General features: G+C 35.6%; 1 protein-coding gene across 1 annotated transcript in view; it reads right to left on the bottom strand.

Annotated features, from left to right (window-relative positions):
* Positions 1-22275, bottom strand: part of ITGBL1 (integrin subunit beta like 1) — a 142878-nt gene that overhangs the window by 7481 nt on the left and 113122 nt on the right. The window contains exons 9-10 of the mRNA XM_017816596.1: positions 11615-11731; positions 777-923 (exon numbers count right to left, since the gene is read on the bottom strand). Of these exons, the coding sequence (XP_017672085.1) occupies positions 777-923; positions 11615-11731 (264 nt within the window). The remainder of the gene's footprint in view (positions 1-776; positions 924-11614; positions 11732-22275) is intronic.

The following is a 22275-nucleotide window of genomic DNA, read 5'->3' as shown; positions in this document are numbered from 1 at the left end:
GCCTCCAGTCAGTCCCACTACCCATTTTTTGTCTATTCTCTTTCAGATATATTATATACAAAAATAGGTAATTTGCACTATGGGGGAGCTAAAAAGCCCTCTTTCCATTAATGCAATTTCCTAGCCTGAAAGACTGCAAGGTAGGAACCTCAGAGAACAATTTCAGATAATTATCAGGATTTTCTAACTTTTATTCTTCCCTGTGGCATTTTTCTATAGCTGAACTGAAGCTGATGCAACCACCTGAATGAAAATTAGTAAATGAGAAAGTTTTCAGGATTCATTTGTGGGGGCTGCAGACACATACTTTGCTGTTGTGTTGGGGAGCAGAGTGATTAGGTATACCAAATGTTGCTGTTAAACACTCTCTTCCACTTACTCTTGCCCAGTATATTACATCTGTCATCTTCCCCACTGTAGTGTTTCTGCAGGTAGTGCCCCTTTCTCTCAAACTGGATGGAGCACAAACAGTTAGTTTATAGTGTACAGCTATTCCATGAAGACCATCAGCTAAACAGATACAGAAAATTATATGCTACTAACAAAATTGCATAGGGGAGCAACATTGCTGAGCATGTATGGCCGTGGTGGGTGTTTGACAAAATGGATATAAGTGCATTATGGAGCCAAATATAACATCCTTTTAATAATGGGTACCTTTGAAAAGAAAGGGTTATTAAACAACAACCCACTTCCATGCACATTAGTCTTCCAGAATATGATAGTTTTTCACTGGCACTGCACTGACATGAAGTAGCTCAGCTGCCAGTTCTTACCCTTCCCCGAACATAATATGCCATCCGCTGACTCGCAGAGACTTCTGCTCTCCTGCTCCGTCATGTTGCACTTCCTTGAGTGCTGGCACAAGTTTCCAAACCACCCATCCTGGCAAATGCATCGGCCGCATGAGCAGATGCCATGGCCTGTAATGACACCAAGGTTGGTTATGACCAAGGTTGGTTATGACCAAGACAAGCAGAAACCAGTGACTGCAGTCAAAGCTGAGATCACCTTCAGACCTGTGCAGTGTGGAGTGTGTGTAACGGGACAGACAGACAGATGGATGGACAGCACTGCTTCCCGGTAGGGTGGCCTTCTTCAGCTTTCATTCTTATGTTAAACAGGGTGCCCTAGTGATGTGCAGAAAACAAGTGAGGGAAAGGTCAAAGAAACTCTAGAACATAGGTCAAAGATAGACCCTAGAAGTTATAATTTATGCTTTAAAGACAGGGAAAAAAAGATAAAATAAAATTTTTTTGAGAGTTGTTTGTAAAAAAATTAATAAAAAAGGAAAATATTTTTAAGAATAAACTGAGTAGAAAATCTGGCCAGGAAAAAGGGAAAAGTGACAACAAATGCAGACAAAAATATAGGAATGGAGAATGAAAAAGAGAAGCAAAAAATGTCTCTCAGCCAGAATTTCATTTTTCAGCTTTGAATTATATTTCTGCAGCAGAGACAAAATTATACATACCAGTGACTTTTTTCCTACCCTACCCGCTATGTAGGGCGAGGGAGCAGAAATGAAAAGTCTGAGATAATTTGTGAGCATGGGTTGGGAAGAAGCAGTAGGAGTATCTGGCAAAGCATGGAGCTGCAGGATGCGGGGAAGCAAACCAGCAATTTTGTTTTTCTGATTTGTGGACTTCTCATGAGCCAGCAGCACAACCTAATATTGTAAACTGGGAGGCAGCACTGGTAGAATCCCAGAGGAGAGACAAACCTTACAGTTTGCTCTAAGTGGAGTTCCTTCAAAGTTTACTGATGGTCCAATACTTTAAATTAGAAAATACTTTAAATTAGAAAAATACAGGAAGCTCCAAAGTCTTTTAGCTGTCATTTACAGCATCTAAATGTTCAAAATAATTTTTGTATCCCAGAGTCTGTATTGGTGTTTGGGGTTTTTTTAACATACCATCTATACAACTTTAAATGATTTGTAACAATGACAGTGTTACTATGACAGTATTGCTACCCACTTCTGAAAATTGATAACTAGCAACCGCAGAAGCTTGATGCCACTTTTGAAGCTTGATCCTAGTTTTAGAAAGGGAAACAAGGTCAACTATATGACAAATCAAAATACAAGAGATAGAAAACAAGCATATATTGACATGCTCCTTCCAGATAGATGTCATGCAACTGTAACTTAATGTAATTAAGCTTCTGTCAGAGCATTTTTATGTCTTATTTATTTTTAATTAGAATTGAGAATAGCTCTACCAGTTAAGAGCAAAATATACAACTGGATGTCACTGCTGGAAAATTATTAGTGAAGATACAGATACTTTACTCATTTTAGCAGTGAATAGTACAAAATCTATGGTGATTTCACTGAGAAAATAATTTTGTTGGATTTTTCTTGTATAGTCATTATGTGTTACTGAATGCAGAGACTGATCATGTCTGTAAAGCCCTTACATAAGTCAAATAAAAAGGTAATGAATAATCTATAAATTTGCTGCAGTTTACAGTTTACCATATAAAATTTGACTTGCACTTTTCTGCAATGACCATTCCTCTCCTCCTTTATGCCATATAAATCCTCAAACCACGAAGAATTCTTTTGTCTCAAGTAATCCATTTTACAAAAATAATATGTATTCCTAGCTGACACTAGCTTGGGCAGCTGCAGCTCTTTGGGTGCCTTGGGATATTGAGTATACGTGCTTTGCCCAGTGCTTGTTAACTCCTTGCTATCTCATGTGTGTGTGGTAACCTGAGAAAAACTGTTTTACGTGATTTTGTTCTGTATATCTTCCTTGCAAACCACAGAGCAAAGATAGTGTGAATAGTTAAAACAGTATTTTATCATGATAAACAATTAATTTTGGGCTGGATTTCTTCACTTAGAGATTTTTCTTTACCCCAGCTGTTCAGATTGAGAAGATTTACTGGAAAGTGTTGGTCTATCATAATTTCAGATTTAACGAAAAACCATTAAAATCATAAAAAAATTGCATTGCAATGCAATGGCTCTGAGACTACAGATCTCCATTAATAAAAATCTATGTTAATGAACTTCTAAATATTTAACAAAGTTTAAACATTAATGTCCAATCAAGAATAAAGACTTTGATGGGGGAGAGGCAAAGGACAGAAAAAGATGATGCTAAAAATACTGTCATTTTGTTTAGAATTAAAACTCCAATAACCACAAGACTTAAATGTGAAATATGAATGCAGCAACAAAGCAAGCTGTGACAGTTACTGGCGGGGGTCCATTATAGCCCAAGTCATCCCGAACCGAACAGGACTCTGGGATTAATTATTTCTTAACATGATTAGAAACAAAATTGTGTTGTTGTGGGAAATCAGTTTAGGACTACTAATATAGCTGTTGTTGGAGTTCCTGAAAAACCTGCTTGATTATTTTGTAATACAAAAGGCACAACCACATGGGAACATCAGCATGATGAAAAAGGTGAAGTAATCATCACAGAGGAAGCTGGTTCTTATTTCTAGACTGTTTATAATCAGATGATGTTCCTGGAGGGCAAACTAAGGCCAGCCCCAAGCAAAATTTGGCACCTCAGGCTAGGAGTATGAAAAATTGCAGCACAATGCAGGATCCCTTATATAGAACACTTCAGTAAATTAAACAAATATTTCTCTCTGTATTTAAATGGAAACAGGATTTCCTTTTTTTTTCTTTTTAATTGCAGGACTTTCCATTATATTATTAACAGAAGAGAATATTAAACATTTGTCTGGGAGAAATATTTCCAAGTAAACAGGCTTCATTACCCTGCCAAAATATGCTAAACAAGTTGAGAAAAACATTACTGTAACACTGATTTTTACTTTTTAGTTTTTATTGAATACAAGGAGAATGTCATAACAATTGTGAAAACTGCAGTTAGAGAAGCCTAATATAAATGTGAAGCAAAATACTGATTGTCTATTATATTTTCAAAGGAGGCCAGTTAGTATTGTCTGTCTAATAAAGGTGGACTGTGCCTCCAGTTTCAGCAGCATAACAGTCATATAGTTCAGTAACACCTTCAAGTGAAACCTGCAGTGAAAAGGGCTGATGCCATCCTCATATGCATATAGCAGTAGAACAGTGACTAGGAGCAGAATTAGAGCATTGATGAGATGAATATTAAAGTCCTGCCACTCTGTGACATCGATGTTTAAAGAGATTTTCCAAAACTTGGAAGAGTACTAAAAAGATGTAAAGAATTCAAAGGCTACCAGAATGGGGATTCTCAAACTACCAGAGAAAGACAAAGGAAGGGATAAAAGCTCATATTGATAAAACCACTTAAGAAATGAACCAGCATTTCAAAAAAGGGTGATGATGATTGGAACAAACTTTAAAGTGATGTTGGCATGGACTATACAGGAGCCTTTGGAGCATGGCCTGCTCAGGGACAGGCTTTTGCTGCACACACTACACAGACTTCAACATAGGGGAAGCATGGGTGTAGTGTAATGGCTATTTATAGACTAATATACAAGGTTCAGCAAAAAAACCCCTTTGGGATTTACAAATTAATATCTATTAATCACCTTAAATGTTGGTGCATTAGCAATTCCTTTACTGCTCATTTGAACAGAAAGATTAAATTAAAATGCTTTTATAAACCTAAATCACATTTTATGCTATCTGAAAAGCTAATGAAAATATGGTCTCTGTGTACCTACACAAAGTCTTGACTTTTCATACACCTACACAAATGTCTGGGTAACCAGGACAGAAATCTGTAGGGCATTTAAAAGAAAAAATTATAAAAATTAAAATTAGTTAAGTAAAACTATAATAATTTAATATCATTAATACCTATACTGGTTACAATAGGTAGTCTCATATCTAATACATACTGATCCTTTTGAATTTATCTGTTGCTGCCCCTGGATGTGCCTCAGAGCTGGGATGAAGCAGTTAAGCACAAGGACACAGGCATTGAATCATTAATTCTCTACTTAATGTTGTCAAAATAAAGCCCTAAATCACACTAGTGTTATGCCAGTTAGACTCTGACTTCTCTGTTACCTAACATAGTCATTTTCACTTTTGTTAGATCTAATTTCACTCAGTAAACACATGTCCAAATGGTTGGTTTCTTTTTTTGGTTTTTTGTTTGTTTGTTTGTTTTTTCCTCTGGAGAATAAACTGCATTTCTCAATAACAAATACTGTAATAGAATTTCTCAATTTAATAGTATAAAAAAAGTCTAGTGAATTCTGTGACAAGTGTTCTGTGACAATGTTGTTCAGATTTCTCAGTCAAAAGGATTTGGACCCTGCTCCAAAGACTTTTCAATAGAACAGGTGAAAAACTTGTCAGTAGGAAATAAACTCTTATTTTGACATAGAAGGGACCACAGACAAATTACAGGTTCAATTCAGATGCCTAGTGCCATTGGACATACCCTAAGGCACAAAGGACATCCTCATGATGGCACCAGCTATGCAGGAACCCCTGTGTCCTTGTGGAGCCAAGCTGGGGTCAGGCAAGGGAAGCCTTGGATATCAGAAGTGATAAAAGGTGCTTTACTTAAGGTGCCTGAAGACTTTGCAATTATGTCCCACATAGTCTGAGAAGCCGTGGCAGACTCAGGAGCTGAATTTATATTTCTGAATTTTCATACCAATCACTGCCAAAACCTATCTTTGGGAGAGAGACAGGTATAGTTTTTCTCCCCTAATACGGTTTTTAGGTATGTGAGAGAATTCCATAAATGTCCTATATACTTCTATTTCTGTGGAGCACTATTAGTGCAAGAAACAAGGAAATTGTCTGACAGCAACTGTACCATAATATTAACTTTGCTTAATGAAGTATATAATTAATCATAACTCTCTCATTTTTATGGTTATAGTTTTATTGGTCCTCATAAGAACATGCTAGCTGAAAATGTCATGCTTCTGCTTCACTGAACAGATGACAAAAATAAATCTCATTCATGATTTCTGCAGTATGGACCTAGAGCATTCATTAAAAAAAAAAATTATATTTTCTGTTGTATATCTGATATTCCAAAAGAAAAAAATGAACAGTATTTCCTTTGAATCCAATTAATTAGCCTGACTGGATTGTAATGAAAATTTTATATTCAAAGGAACATGACAATTAGGGGCAACTTATACCAATCTTGAGAGGGAATCTTACCACTGCACATCCTGGTCATGACTGTGCAATCCTGGAATCCATCGCTAATTATAAGAATGTGATATGGCAGCTTCTGTCCCTGTTTTAAAAGTTTAAATCATAATAAAGCTGGGAATTGTGGCTTAAAGTAAATGTATGCCTTATAGAATCCAGATTTTCCCTTGTTTTCTGACAATACCTAGAGATTCACACCAGAAATCTTGACTGGTGTGAATGATTTATGGATGGAAATGTGTAAGTAAGCACCAGAAGAAGCATCAGAATGAGGTCAAAACCAGTACCTACATTGATAACCAACAACACCTTCACAGGAGTTAACTAATGAATGTATTATTTTTTCATATCGAAAGGCCTGCACTCTCATGAAACAATTATATCATGACTTGCACAATGAATTGTTAGCTGAAGACTGTGTGCTCAACAAGAAAAGATGTCAACGCGGACGCAGCACATAATTTGTGTCATTCATTTCCCTATAACCCCAGAAAGATCAACACTGTCCTAAGAATGTAAAAAATCAGGAAGCAGAGACAACAAGCATCAGACTTGCCTGAGGTTTACAGAGATGAAAGTAAGAAAAACTATGTCAAAAGGATCACCCTAACTTTTGAGTCCTAAATCATATAAAAGATATGTTTAAAGATGAGCTTGTTGTTGTCAGTCAAGATGAAACAAAAAGACCTACTGAGAACTTGATGGGTGGCATCCCTTGTCTATAATCTGTGTCACACACAAGTGACTAAACTATTAAATGCAGACACTTTGATGCTTGTATGTGGGAGTGAGAAAGCGAGTAAATTAAATTAATGAAAGGATGTGTCTGAGTCGTGAAAATTAATTTACTCAGGGATTTTCTAAAAAAATTACAAGCTTCCCCTCCCATAAAGTCTCAAGTAGAGTTTTTGCTGTACTGTTGTCTTACACTTAGAGAAGAGAAAGATGTGAAGGCAAACCTGAGTAAGGAGGGAAATGTGAATTACCTCAGCATTTGCTCCAAGAATGTCATCTCCTTCAACTTTTATAAGCCTTTATACTACAATCAGAATTTAAAACTAATGAGAACCTTTTACCAAAAGACATTGGTATAAACAAATACAACTCTTTAATGTTGCATAACATTACACAACTGGATTTTCTACAGTGGTAGGATTGTATTTTGATGAAAATTGTATTTTGATGTGCTGTGGCCAAAATGAACAGTTTAAAAGTCATCAAAGTGGATTTTTTCACTTGAAAATAAAGAAACCAGACTTCTCAAGGTATTCCATTACCAGTCAAAGAACTGTTTTACTGGGATGACCAGAGTCTTATCTGTTTCTTAGTGTTGAGGACAGTGCAAACATCTATAAGTAAACATTAAAAGGTCTCATCTAAGCTGATTTTCTGATTGGTGGCCTACTATTTGAAGCACAGAATGATATACTGATGTAATACAAAATTGAAGCATGCCTAGAAATATGCAAGAACCATGTTATGAGTTACCTATTAGTCTAAACCTTTGCTAGTGGTCCTAGTGATGAATTTGTGTTGATCTTCAACCAACTTTTTATATTTTTGTTGAGTTTGGTTTTATTGTAGAGTTTTTAATCAGTACAATCCTACACAACTTGTAGCATCCAGGGGACCCAAAAGGGCTTTTGTTTTATTCCTTTAATTGTTGCTATTTTTCCATGACAAGAACTCACACCTAGGCCAATAATTGTCCAGAGAACAAATCAAAGTGAATGGAGTTAAGAGCATTATCAAATCAATTTCAAATTGATCTTTACTGTTGTTCTGAGCTCTTGTCTGCCTGCTCTCAATCCTGAAAGAGAACAGAACATAATGGACAACAGTCAACCCAGTGAGGTGGAGCAGCCAATGATGATATCACTGGAAAACATGATTGGACACAGTAGGGGAATAAATAACACTTGACAGCTCAGGACACATCTGCAGTGAGCAGCACAGCCTTAACCCCAGAGGGCCAAGAAAAGTATCTCTCATCAGGATAGAGGACAAATAAATATCCAGCCTGGTGTACATCAGTGGCATAGACTTGCCAAGAAAGAACTTGACATTCTCTGGTCACATGGGTGCACCAAAATGACTTAACTTGCACAAGAAAGACTCAAAGAACCAAGTAAAGCCAAAGAAAATGTAATGTTAAATATTTCTGTGGATCAGCACTGCAATATACCTGGAAAAATCTTACATAATTGAAAAAAACTGAACTGTAGAGAATGGGCTTTTAGGTAGAACACACCTATCTCAGGTTTCTGAGAGATGTGAATTTCCCACTCTTGAAAATGTTCAAGTCCAGGGTGGATGGGGCTCTGAGCAACCTTGTCTAGTGAAAGGTTCCCTGCCCATGTCAGGGAGGGGTTGGACTAAATGATCTTTAAATGCCCCTTCCAACCCAAATCATTCTATGATTCCATAATTATATGAATCAATTTCTAATAGCAGAGTGCTATAGTGAAATCTATGCTGAGTTCTCTTGCAACCTTTGTGGAGACATAGTGTCTCTATTCCTGGTACTGCATTGATGGACAGATGAATTTTTAAGGGAATGACTCACCACGATCATACAGAAACATGGTAATAGGGTCTCACTTGGTTGTACCCTAATTTATCATATCTTTCGCCTCATGTCTTTCTACCGTTGCATGGACAGCTGGTCTGGAAAGCAAGCTATTAATCAATCTCTGATGGTCAGAGGAAGCCAGTAACAATTCTTATTCAAATCATTTAGGTTGTCATTCGTGTTTCTCATTTCAGCATGCATTCAATCTGAAAACACTGGTGGTGTTTCTTTGTGCTTACTGGCACTCAGTGCTCACTGTCAGATCCTGCACATTCACAGAGTCCAGCTTATAATTCTCCAAAGATAGAATTACTACCAAGGACTTATGTATTGACAGTGATTGCCAGCAACAGTGGTAGAAAAATAGTAATGAAAAGAGGACAAGAAAAGAGGAAGGAATAAGCAGCCAGCAAAAGGTGTCAAGAAGTTCAGGCTGAGATGGACAAACCCAAAAAGAGGAGAGGGAGATATGTTTGCTATTAGTGCAAAATTAATGAGAGAAGTTCAGTGAATAGATAAGTTGCAAAATAAGGTTAAAATTGGTAGAATATCCAAAAAAGAGAGATAGGCAAAGTATGGTATACCAAAGGAAATGTTCAAAATGTTATCAGGAAAAAAAGGGATAGCCAAGAAAAACATCTAACTATTACTAAAGAGTAGGGTGAAAGCTATCAGTAGCATTAGAGGCTCTTGAGGATCTGAAAAGGAAAACAGTGACAGAAACTCCTACATTTGTTCAGAAACTGTGGGAAGAGACATTTCAATGAAACTGCAGGAAAGATGAAAGAAAATGAGTAATAAGTAAATGGTTCATATTACGAGTCTGAAGGTGAGGGAAGGTGAGGGGACTTCAGTTGCTAAATGATGAGTGAACAGAAATCTGCAACTGATGAGGACCCTCTGAAGATAAACATTTCTGTACTTAGTGCTTACACCTAAATAGGTGCTCCCCTTAGTTATTGGGGTGTGAGGTGGCATCTTGAGGTAGGTGGATCAGAAGCACAGACATCCAGTGTCTACTGGATGGTCAAAAAAATAATGTTTCAGGATCTGACAGCAGCAAAAAAAAAAAAGAAGGAGAAAAGTAGAAAGAATTAAAAAAAAAAAGTAAGGAAAGAAAGAGAGAGAGAGAGAGGATAAATGAGGGAAGGAGTCATTTCAGGGCTCCAGCAGCAAAGAGAAGGAAAACTGATGTATGGAAGAGAACTGCATGATTAATTTGAATCTCAGTACACTTCATGTGGAAGAACCAAAAAAGTGCAAACAAAGAAATATTTCAGTGGCATGAAAACAGAACCAGAGGAAGGGGAAACCAGTTCTTATCTGTAAAACAATGAAAGAAAGAATGAAATCATGCAATAACAACAACATAAGAACATACTTCAAGGAGTAACTTACAGCCAAATCTAGAATAAACTGAAAAGATCTCAAATTATATTTATAAACTTGACATAATAGAACAAGAAATGAAATACCAATATTACAAAAATAACCTGTCTCTCTTTTGTATTTGTTCCTCCAAAATGAGGAAAATAAGCTTAAAGCATATGGATTGTAAATAATTTGTTCGTTCATTCATTTCTGCTATTCTCTTTGGACAAAGCAATTTAGACTAAAGGAGAGACTTTATTCAGGTAAAAGTGTAATCTAGACTGTCTTGTGAACAATAGAAAATTGGACACTGGCTCAGGTGTTGAGGTGATTATTCATTTAAGTGTGAGGTGCTCTAGCCAGCATTAAAAATCAAAATTATCTCTGTATTCCTCCTAAGAAGGAAGAATGGAATTCTTGTCTATATTTTTCAAAATGTGCAATATCATTAGCAATATTAACACTGAAAAGCTGTTTTTGAATAATGTAAAATATGAGTGATATTAACAGAAGAGATATTTTTAAGCATGAATGATAATGACTTTTGGTTCCCAACTCTTTAGTTGATAATAAATATCACAGCTTTTCAGTGCTTTTCTGCACTTTTATGTCCTTTATACAAAATTAAATTTCAAAATTATTCTTTTCCTAGGCATTCCTATTACCGAATTACTCTGAATGTTATAAATTATTATTATGGCTGCTTAGATATTCAAATCACAATTTTCTATATATATCTACAATCTGCATGGAAGACAGCATGAAGAAATATTTGCTGTAGTCAAAATTGTTAATGTACACAAGGATCACAAAACAGTACGTTTTTTCTTACATAGAAATAAGGAATATAATACAATGTGTCATCGTTCATACCAACTACTTTATTAATATTTAGAATCAAAGAATCATTTTAAAAATAAAGCCAGTAAGACCTAAAATGACAGCAGTTAAGATAAATACTACTCACCTCCTTTTGAAATACCATATGGCATATATATATTTACATATCCAAAACTACCTGAGTGAGGTTTTCACAGTCAACACTAAAATAAATCATCTACATCTACAATTGCTATGACACTGTCTCTCAGACACTGTAGATTCTTTCACGATATATTTTACGATTTTTTTAGAAAACATAGTCACTGTCAGTGACTATGAGACATTTAAAATTTTTTCTGGTCATTAATACCTTTAGGTATGTTACAACATAGCGAAACATCAGGTGTACTAAACACAAAGTAAAATTACCTAATATTTCAGGTTCTTCTTCAAATGTCTTCAAATGTATTCTTCTCTAATGGACATTGGTAGAATTTGGATATACTACAACACTTACATTTATGCCAGTAATTTTATTTAATTGACTTCAGTGTTAGTATTTCTGAAGTCTTAAAATAAAAAATCTGCAATCTATTAATAATAATTAATTATGCCAATCATATATAGTGACATTATGTTATAAAATCAAGCAGAACAGAAAGTTATAAACTGTCAAGATTTAATTATGTTATTGTTATTTTATGTTATGTTCTTATTTTTATTAAGTGAACACATACCCCCACAGACATCTCCTTCTGCATTTTCACACTGTCGATCATCACATTCACAGTTTTTGCCATGAACTCTGTTGTCTCCTGGAGGGAAACAAGTGCATTGGCCGCATTCACATCTCCCTGTAAGAATAAACATGATAGAGTCATGATTTCAGTGAAGTAAAATAAATTAAATGAAAACCTAAATTTATTCTACACTCTACCCCCCAAGACAAACTACACGTCACCCCTTATTAGTTGAAGTGTGCACATAAACATGATTAAAAAAACCCAAATCAAACAAAAACATAGCAAACCAAAACTATTCCTCCTCCATGGCAACCAGAAGGACAGTATGTCACTGATATATCTTAGTGGAAACAGCAACAATAAGGAATCATTGGTATTGCATGCTTTTCATATCTGAACTTAGTATAACTGAGCTATGGCCCATGCTTATCTGCATAATTAACCTCTATAATTGATCTAAAATATTTAGCACATACCTCAGAAACTCCAATATTAATGTGATCAGAATTAAATAGTCTCCGCACAGGGTTATCTAAGATACTCTCTATTCATGCAGAAACATAACTCATCAAATACTCTGTCAAGCATTTTGAAAGCACAAATGCCTATAATTTTTCTTGTCTAGATCTCAGGAAACAGAAGTCAAAAGCACAACCTTTGTCAGAGTCTCCCCTTCCATCCACCTATTTACAGGAGAGCTCCCCAGAGCTTAAAGGGCCAACGGATTTATCCAAGCTCCAACAGATCTTCCACTCCAAAACCCTCAGTGCTGAAAGTGCTAAATAGTCAGGTGTGAAAAAAATTAATATCAAGGACAGTCTTACATTGCATATATTTGAGACAATCTCATTTCAGGTAACACTGGCCCTAATTTCTAAGGGTTTGCCTCTGTATGTTTTTAAACTGTTTCAACGCAATACTGGTGTGAGAATGTTGTAAATATGACCCAAACCATGGACCAAACTAATACATTTGATGGGAAAGACTATTATATGTAAAAAAACCCCACCAGAGACATGGATTAGGATGCAGAAAAGCCTGCTTCTCTTGATTTAACTTAATCACAGCATGAGTGAGTCTCAGCCTGGGCCTGCCCACTGCTCTACTGACTGAACCCAAATTTACAGCAGGAGCAAATATTTCTAGAAACTAAAAAACAATTCTTCAAGTGCAGCCTTTCGTTATGTAACCAGATAGTTAACCACACACTACATTAATATTTTAGCATTTTTGGAAATATTTTGCTGAATTAAAACCTTAGTGGAGGTTTTCTAACTGTAAGTTTTGTGACAATAAAACCTTTTAGGTTAACCTACTGGCAGATAATTCTTAATATTTTTTTCCATAATGTAAATTTATTATATTTATTTGGGAGGTTTTGGTTTGGTTTGATTTGGTTTCACTTAGGTGTTTGTTTGTTTGTTTTTAATAGTCTAATTCAGTTGGAGTAGTGGGGGATCTTATTAGTTATGGAAAAAAATTCTCCGTTCATTTTATAGCTGCTCCAAGCCTCAAATACACTTCTGAGCTGACCTTCTATATGCCAGAATTCAATCTAGAAGGACATAAAGTGCAAGAATTTTTAAAAAGTCATGCTGATAAAGAGAATTAGAGCAAATACTTCATGATAACTTTATGATATACATAGTTTAAAAACTATGTTGCATTGGCAATTATATGGGGATATTTATTCCAGAAAGAAACTTATAGGAAGTGCATCTACCACATCACTAAATACAGTTGTGTTTAGTAATCATGTCAAAAATTAAGATATGATTGTCTACAGAAGAATTTGTCTTCATTCTCTTAGCTGTAACTATTTGTCAAGAAGAGCCAAATTAGAAATTGAAAAAAAATAATTCCTTAGTACTTAAATATACAGAGAATTTTAATGAGTCTAAGTTGTCACTATTTAGGGCTCTCCACCATGCGTCCACCTTAGACAACATGGTTGTTTTTACAAATGTCACATCACGGTGTCCCAAAGAACAGTCAGTCACCCATGGGCAGAGAAGTACCTGATCAACAGGACCCATCTGCTGTGAAGACTCTATAAAACAAACAAAAAAGAGTCTTTAACAGTGGTATCCTGGCCAGCTATTGCTATAATAAAGAGGATGCCTGAAGGATAATAAAATCAGTTTAAGCAAAAGTTGCTTTGATGAGGAGTCGTCAGAGATGGAAAATCCTCCAGAGGAATGAGCAAAGGAAGGTCCTGTAATGAGGATTCTGCATGTTCTGTAATTAAGCATTATCTTCTGTAATGCTTAATTTAATAAGCCAGAATGACCTGAAAGCCCAGTGGCCAGTCACTTACGCTGCAATGGGAACAGGTTCCTCTCGGTCCTTGCTGCAAGTAATGTTTATTCATTTTATGTAACGTGCAACAGTTTCACCAGCAGAAAAATGGAAGGATGCCCATCCCCAGACAGATAGGGCGCATTTTTTCAGGTAAGAGATACAAGCTCAAAGGGAATTTAGGTCTTACTTTTTCAGTCTTCTCAGCTAATGAACAAAGCACAAACACATATATTCAAAAAGCCTGAATTCTTTGTTAATATCTGTGCTTCATATTTTATTTTGCCTGGCTCCCATCTAAGTTCAGAGTATGGTTTAGATCATCTGACTGCAGACATCAGCAGAACTGAAAGTGTCTCGAAAATAGACAAAAACCTCAATCAGCAAGTGCTCTAGAAAAGGATTTCTGATTTCTCTGAACTATTTCTTCACTTTTAAATATTCAAAGATACAGTTATAGTAGCTTAGTACACCGCTGCTGAAATTGATACACAAGTTATTAGTTTATCATTCCTTTACTTTCACACATGTTACAAGATAAGCACTGGAAACAAGGTTAATTAATTTAGTGGTGGCACTTAATAATTGCAACTTTTTACTGGCTTCAAAATAATATTTTGCCTCCAAAAGTACTGAGATTTTGGTTAGATTGTGTAAGGTAGGCTCATTCTGAGGAGATAGTTTAAATGAGAATTAAAGTCCTATTGATTCTGAACAGCTAACTACATAGGATGTATCTGCTACTGAAATATCAGAAGCCACACCTTATTCTGTGATGTTCTTCTCTTAGTTATTGTGATAAAACACTTACCAAATAAATTCAATCATTCAAAAATAATTTGAAGCTCACATTATACTGAAAAGAATTAGCACCTTACTAAACATGCTCTTTCTTTGTATAGAATAATATGTTTACCATAGCAACCTGATTATGCAGGGAAAGCCAAACACATCCTAAATTCTCTTTAAATTCCAGGACATACAGAAACAATTAAATACAGGATTACTATAATATTCTGCACCTTCTCAACCTTCTGTGCAAGAGCTACACTTGAGTAAAAAGAAATCAGCTGACCTCAGACATTTTACAGCAAGTGGTATCCACTCCTCCTAGCTAAACAAGGAGTAAATGTCATAATCTGATGGCTTCAGATGAAGGGAGCTTTATGATGCAGGTTGTATTAGCTATTAGCGTTGAAAAGCTTAACCTACCTATTGCAATGCAAGGTTCTAAGAATAGAATAATTATACAAGACATTTATTTGCCCTCACTTTTAGTATTTTCTCACACTTTTTCCTCCCATTGATGTCAGAAGGAGTATTAAATTATTCCTAATAATTGTTAGCACTTGAAGATTGAAAAAAAGGTCAGTTTAGGTTGGGTTTTTTTGTTTTTAAAGGGAATTAAGGTGCCATATCTCATCAAAACACATTAGTTCATTAAATAATTGACTCTAGAATTCTAAAAAATGCCTTTTGATTTTATTCACCATTTACTACAGCATTTTTTCATTCCTCATGTCCAATGTTTATGAAAGCATAACTAAAGTAAACAGTGCCTAGATTTACATTAAACCTGCTCCCATGCAAATTGCTGTGACCATTAGCTGCGTGCATTCAAACCAATTCCAGCTGCCTACGTAGACTGAATGAAAATCTCCTTTGTACAGGTAATTTTCATTTTAAAAAACTGTGCTAGAAGTATATAATTTGTGTAATAAAGCATTTTTACCCTGTTGTTGCCAGCAAAATTATCCGGAAGAAATAGCAATAGCTTTCAATGTAAAAATAAACACTGAATATAACAAGATTAATAAGATGTACTTCATTGCCTTTTCCTGTCTATAACTCTACAACGTAAAGGATTTTTCTGTGCAGGATGCTGAATTTTTATCTTCTAAATGAAAACAAATAAATAAAACTATTTTTAATTATTTTTTCTTTCTTTATTTTTTTTTTTAATGTGTAAGAAATACTGTACCAAATTGCACTGAGAATGTGCTAAAAGCAAACCAGGTTCATTGTCATCCGGGAAAGATGGTGTTCCAGGCCAATGATAAACAGAAGGGAATGTGCCTTTAGGAAGGACTTTTCTGCCCTGTGGCCGTCCCAGGCTTAACATCTGAAAGCATTGCCTATCAGAAAACAAAATTTCTTTGTTATCAAGTAATCTCAAGCAACCTGAGCACATTCAGTAAAGCTGCTGTGTCTTTCTGCCAGCAGAACTCATTTCATTACTGGATGTGAACAAGATGATCTAAAATAATGTTCAGAAATGGCAAATCAGAGAAGAGGGGTTGGAAGATTTGTACAGAAGATCATAAAGTTTCAGGGGACTTAGTGGGTGAGGGGAAGCAGATTTGACTAAAGGAAGTAATACCATATAGCAGCTTCAGGTAAGGTAAAACAAAATTCATTGGTTGAATGGTGGAATTAAAAAAGACCAGTAAAGAGAATAAACAGCACCACAAAATGGGCAAACAAAATGCAATGCTTGCCAAAAATAGGGCGGACAATATCATGTCTTGTTCAGTCAGAGGTGCTAAGAACAGTACACTCCAGCTGAGCTTGATCAACGTGGAGAAATTTAGAGACTCAAACAGAAAACAAATACAGACTTCTCAGTAGCTATGCATCATGTGTTCTGCATGTCCTGCTCCCAAAATAGCCTGGAATTAATTCCCACACCTAGAATGGCTTAAAAAAATCATATAAAAATATCGTACTGACTAGACAAAAAAAACCCCCTACCTTTTACATAGAGGAATCCTTTGTGTTTTAAATGCTGGCAATTCTTATATCTGGTTGACTGGATAGTTTATGAGGTGCCAGAAAAAGTGAACCTTTGAAAGCATCTTAAATACGTGCAAAAGTGTCCTTAAAACCTCTTTAAACACATGAATATCTGACTGATTTCACCCAAATGATGAAAATCTGGGGATTAGCTTCTTGCATGGATTTTAGGCGAGCAAGATATGAATCATGTCACCTGTAGTCTTTAGTTATGCTGGGAAAAAAATTCTTCTCCTAAAAAAGCATTATGAACTTATCTCCGTACAAGTTACAAGAACCACAAAGGATTTCCTTGCTTAGTCTGCACAGGATTTCTCTATTAGGCTGTTGCAGGTTTGAGGTGGAGGGCTTGTTTTTGTGAAGATCTTTCGAAAATTGGGTGAAAATTGTGTTTTCCACAGAATGTTCAAGGAACAAGCCTTTTTTGTTTTTCTGCAGTACATTATGAAAAAAATTTTGTCCATTTATCTCCTCATACCTAAGAAAAAAACATTCTGCAATTATTAAAAGAACTGCTTGTTTAGATTTGTATTGGGAACTAACTTTCTCTTTCTAGATCAGTATACAGAAAGCAAACATGCCTTGAGTTACTCATAAAAAGAGATTATTTGCAGCATGACTGACCCAAGACCTCAACTAAAGATATAAAAGCTCCAGAGAAGAGCTTAGCTGAATCATACAGACATAAAGTGAAATGAAAATTGCTTTAATAAATCTAAAGTAATTTCCAAACTTCAGATTTTTGTACTACTTTTTTTTCAAGAATTTTATACACTGAAGCAACTTTTAGCAGCAAGTTCTGAGATTTTTATTTAAGTAACATCAACAATAGCTGAAGCATCTAGCTGGCTTAAATATTTGTATTTTTCTTAGTCTTACTAGTCACCCCTCAACTGCAATAACTGCATCATCTACTACATTCAGCACTATCAACAGGGTTGAAACTACTGTATTCAACTATTATGATGTAACTATATCATACGCTTTGAAGACTTTTAGCTATAGCTGGTAAAATTTATTCTAGATTGCATTATCTCACCTTAGGTCCATATGTGACTTCAAAGGGTACTTTCACTAAATACTTTTACTGTTACACTTGTTTTTATTTTAATTTCCATATCACGCTTGAAAAAGCTATTCCAAACCTGTGTTAAGCTCTCAGTGACACGGGGCCAACCAGTATTACATGGAACATCATAGTCCCATGTGAAAGGGCTGGGAAGAGTTTGAAAGGCTTTACAGGTGTGTACAATTCAGTGATGTCATGGTGGCTCTGGAGATATTATGTGTACAGCTTCTCTTATCCTTTTCTTTTAGGAGTGAATACTTAAACTCCCACGTCTACTTATCACCTACACTCAGTGTCTTGTAAAGGCTGTTGGGGCAAATATTTGGCCTAAAAATCACAGCAGGAATTCACAAATTAAGAAATTCTTTCGTTAAAGCTTCCTGAGACTTTCCACTATTGTATGTATGCTTTATGAAGTTGTTCATTGGCACAAAATACCTAACTGTCTATCATATAATGAGGTGTGTGGGTATTTTCTCAGACAGAAAAGGTATGTTTCTTTTAATCTTTTACAGATTTAATTGCTTGATGATGTGAAAGAGCACTAAAAAATTGTCTGACAATTTAGTTTTTTCATAAGGGGGACAAAACACCCCAAAACACAAAAAACAAGTAACCCTAAAATAAAAAAATCTCAAGAAATAGAAGTATGTTATCCCAAACAACAAAACTCTCACAACAGCACAAGCAATTGAATATCTAGTATCGTAAAAGCAAGCGTTATGCAAGAGCAATTGCAAATGGCTGAGACTTGCCTCCCAGCTTTAGAACACACACCATGTATGACTGGAAGCCTGATTGCACAGTTGGCATATGACATCTGAAGTAAATGCTTTTTCTTTGTGACAGCCTTAGAGTGAAATACTTCTTTAGATAATTCCAGTCGATGGCACCACTTTACAGATTTAGCATCAGATAGTCATTTAAAGCTCTTGCTGATCAGCACTACTGATTTGTATCTCCTTTTCCAGGCTGCCTTTCTTTTTTCTTTTTTTTTTTATCTCCTCCCTCTCTTTAAACATTTGGATATGAAACACTGCTGCATTGCTAGTATCCTTTTGAGATTGTTAATTTGATACTTGCGATCATCATGGAGCTGACAAATCTCCTCCATCTGCCTGCTCTCAGTAGCACTCCTTTGAGGATACACTCCTTGAAGGCTGTTATTGTGTTTCTGCATGGCCAACAGGGAATTTCTAGAGGAGTTCCAGCAGGGGAATCATCAAGAACACCCCTGCCCACTTTGCAGGAGTAGGATTTTAGTTGTATGCATCACTTTTCCTGGTGACATCTTCCTCAGGTTCTCCCATTTGAGAGGCATCCTTGCCAATTCACGTACTATATTAAGGAGACAAGTAGGACTATGAAGGCAATTACTTCTCCATTTGAAAGAAAGGTGATAGTCAATATCACCACACAGAGGAGGAGAGATGTGTGAAGAAGACAAGAAAGAAGGTGGCAAAACACTTTGTAAAGAAATGTGTTGTTAAGGCAGAGAACAGTGGAAATTGAAGAGGAGGAGAAGGAATACCTTGGGGAAAAAAACTAGACAGCATGGTAAACATCACCGAAGATGTACAAATCCTAGAATTCAGCAAGCCATCATCTGATTTTTAACTGCTCTTCCTCTCCTTATCTCTTTTCATTTTTTTCCCTCCAAAATACTTTTAAGAACTCAAACTATCAAGAAAAACTACTGTAAAGAGATCCAATAAATCAAGCAAAGGATACACAGTATTTTACTAAAAATAACATCTTCTCCATGGAATATTAAGAATGAAGTTATGTTCGATTTAAAGGATCTGATTTGGAAATGCTTTCCCTTCACCTCGACAACTATCAGGAAAAATGTCTCATTTCCCTTTCAGCTTGTGCAACTCTTCAATGATTAGCATAAGCTGCTATAAAATATTTTCTAGCCAAAGCCAAGCTCATGAAGAGGAACAATCCAACAGTGAAAGATATATGAAACACAAAGCCATTGTTCAAGAAGCCATGATGGTTTCTGAGACATTTAGAGCTTTATACATTTGACTGCCTTATCATCTGGAGGACTGACTGCTTACCCCCTTTTTTTTTAACATGATCTGCCATGTAATGAGTCATAGCACTAATTCCACAGAGATATTTAATTTGCAGATTAATTTACTAGAAAATGTCAACCGCTTTGTGGAAATTTAATCATCAAAATGTTAACCTTGTTCACTTCCTCCTGATGCCTGCTGTTTATTAGGTAGTAAAATTCAAGATATTTTAGGGTTGTAATAGAAGCCTATCTATTAAAACATTTAAACTCTTAAGTGCTCTGCTCTTCGAAGCTTTAGCTAAGATTAAAGAGCTTTATAATGGCAAAAAAAAATATGAAAATATTCAACTGCATAGCAACCATCAATATTATTTGCAGATAAAAGACTGCTAAGTTCAGAAACCATGGCAACAAATGACATCACACTGTATCTACCTTATTGATTAGCTTTCACCTAAAGACTTTTTGCAGAAACGAAAGACATTACCTAGCAACTGCATCATCTGTTGAGTTGCTCCAAGTTAAAATGCTCTTGCCCTTCACTCTTTAAGCAAATTTTTCCTTTTTTGTTGCCAACTGACCAGATTGTGGACTAGCTTCTCATTACAAGGCTCTCTATTTAATCTGTCATAGAGACAGTGTCTTACAGCTCTTAAAATCTTTTCCCCAAATGTAATGTCATCTGAGAAATAATGTTTCTTCCTGGCACCCAAAAAGGCTCTCTCTGAGGAAAAGTGTATAATATGGAATGAAGAAATAACAGCTTTTGAAGCAGTTTGAATGAAGGACTAACAGATCTTTAAATGCAAACTTTATCTTTAGAAAACAACACAATCCTTTATTTCCCCACTGTATGATTTCAAGTATCAGTAGTAAATTCTTTGTTGCAGGTAACACTGAGTTTACATATTTCAAGAAGAGTGCATGGCAATAACAAACCAGTGACCCAAGAGTTATCAAAGGACTAGCCAGGCACATTATATATCACTCTACAGGTGAGTACTTATTTAAAGTCCTTGAAAGTAACACTGTCTTTGAGCATCTGTCTTGATACAACCTCATGCTCTGACAAGGACACTGGTAAGACAGAGGTAGAGAGAACAGGTATAATTAGGAGCTGCACATATTTATGATGTTTGGATGACCTGAATAAAACCCAGCAATTAGTGATGGCAGTTTTCAAGCTAGTTGAAATACGTGCAACAAGTCATCAAAGCCTAGTAGTGAGAGCTTCACTATCTCTGCCACAGAAAATTTGGATTGAAATCTGAATTACAGATCAGTCTCCAAACCTTCCTGACAAACACAATAGTGCTCTGAAACACTAAAATGTAGGCATTTTATTTTACTTTGTTAACTCAAGAAGGTGTTATGAAGAGCTCAATTCTAAAACAAATGCCTATACCTTAATATTCTTGCTGGTTCTGAGAGCAAGAAATAAGGTTTATAGTGTGAATTAGCCCCAAAATTTCTAGAAGGATCACTGTGAAATAAGATGTGTTCTTGCCAAGATTTCTGGCTGAAACTGACCTTCATTTTGACAGATTTTCATTTTACCACAGATTTACCTGTGCACTTAAGTTGTAGACACAAAATGCAGCAGTCTGTGTCTGTTCTCAGTGGAGCAGCCCACTGAAAATATTGATTTGTCTGGAAGAGCCTCAACCCTCTGGATAGGACAAGAGGAAACACCACCTATGGGCAAAAGAGGTACTTGAAACTGAATGGATACTAGGAATCAAGAATTTATATTTCACATTAGTGCAGGGACAATTAGACTACTACACAAGATGAACCTCTGGGAGTGCCAGGGACGTTTTATATAACTTGCAGTTCTTCCCGCATTTCCTCTCTTATAAGAGGGAAGGAGAGAGAAGAAAGAGTCCCCAGTGTTCCCCAGAAAACTTTAAAAGCTCTCCAGCAGCTGGAGAATTCAAAACACATGACTAATCCCTTGAAAACTTCAGTCAATAAGGTTTTGAGGAAAATTTCAGTAATATGCTTAATATTAAATATTGTATCTCTTTTGTTTTAAGGATTTTGTCTAATCTTTTCTGTCTTTAAAAGTCACTGTTTCAAAAGTGATAATGTTGACAACATTGATCCATGGAAAAATTTAAGATGAAAATAAGATTACCAAAATTTCAATTTTTTATAGCCTTGGAAACATCCTGAAGTCAAATGAAGCAAAAAATAGAAAAGCTAAGGTCTATTATATAAATCAGAGAGTAAGAGGATCTTTTACAACTGATTAAAAAGGTTAAGACTGTAAAGCCTGATAAGTACTGTAGGGAATTCTATGCAAAATTGAAAACATCTCTCCTCTGCTGTTTTGGAAATAAGTATAGATATTACACAAAATACTGCTTTGTCAATCTTCTCAGTCATCATGTAAAACACAAAGACAATGCAAATAGTGCTTTCTACAGACCAATTGCTTTATTAAATATTTAAAACTTCATCAGAAAT

Source organism: Lepidothrix coronata, unplaced genomic scaffold (assembly GCF_001604755.1).
Source record: "Lepidothrix coronata isolate B3197 unplaced genomic scaffold, Lepidothrix_coronata-1.0 Scaffold57, whole genome shotgun sequence".
NCBI classification, from domain to species: Eukaryota; Metazoa; Chordata; class Aves; order Passeriformes; family Pipridae; genus Lepidothrix; species Lepidothrix coronata.
This window is presented reverse-complemented; position numbering and strand designations above follow the sequence as displayed.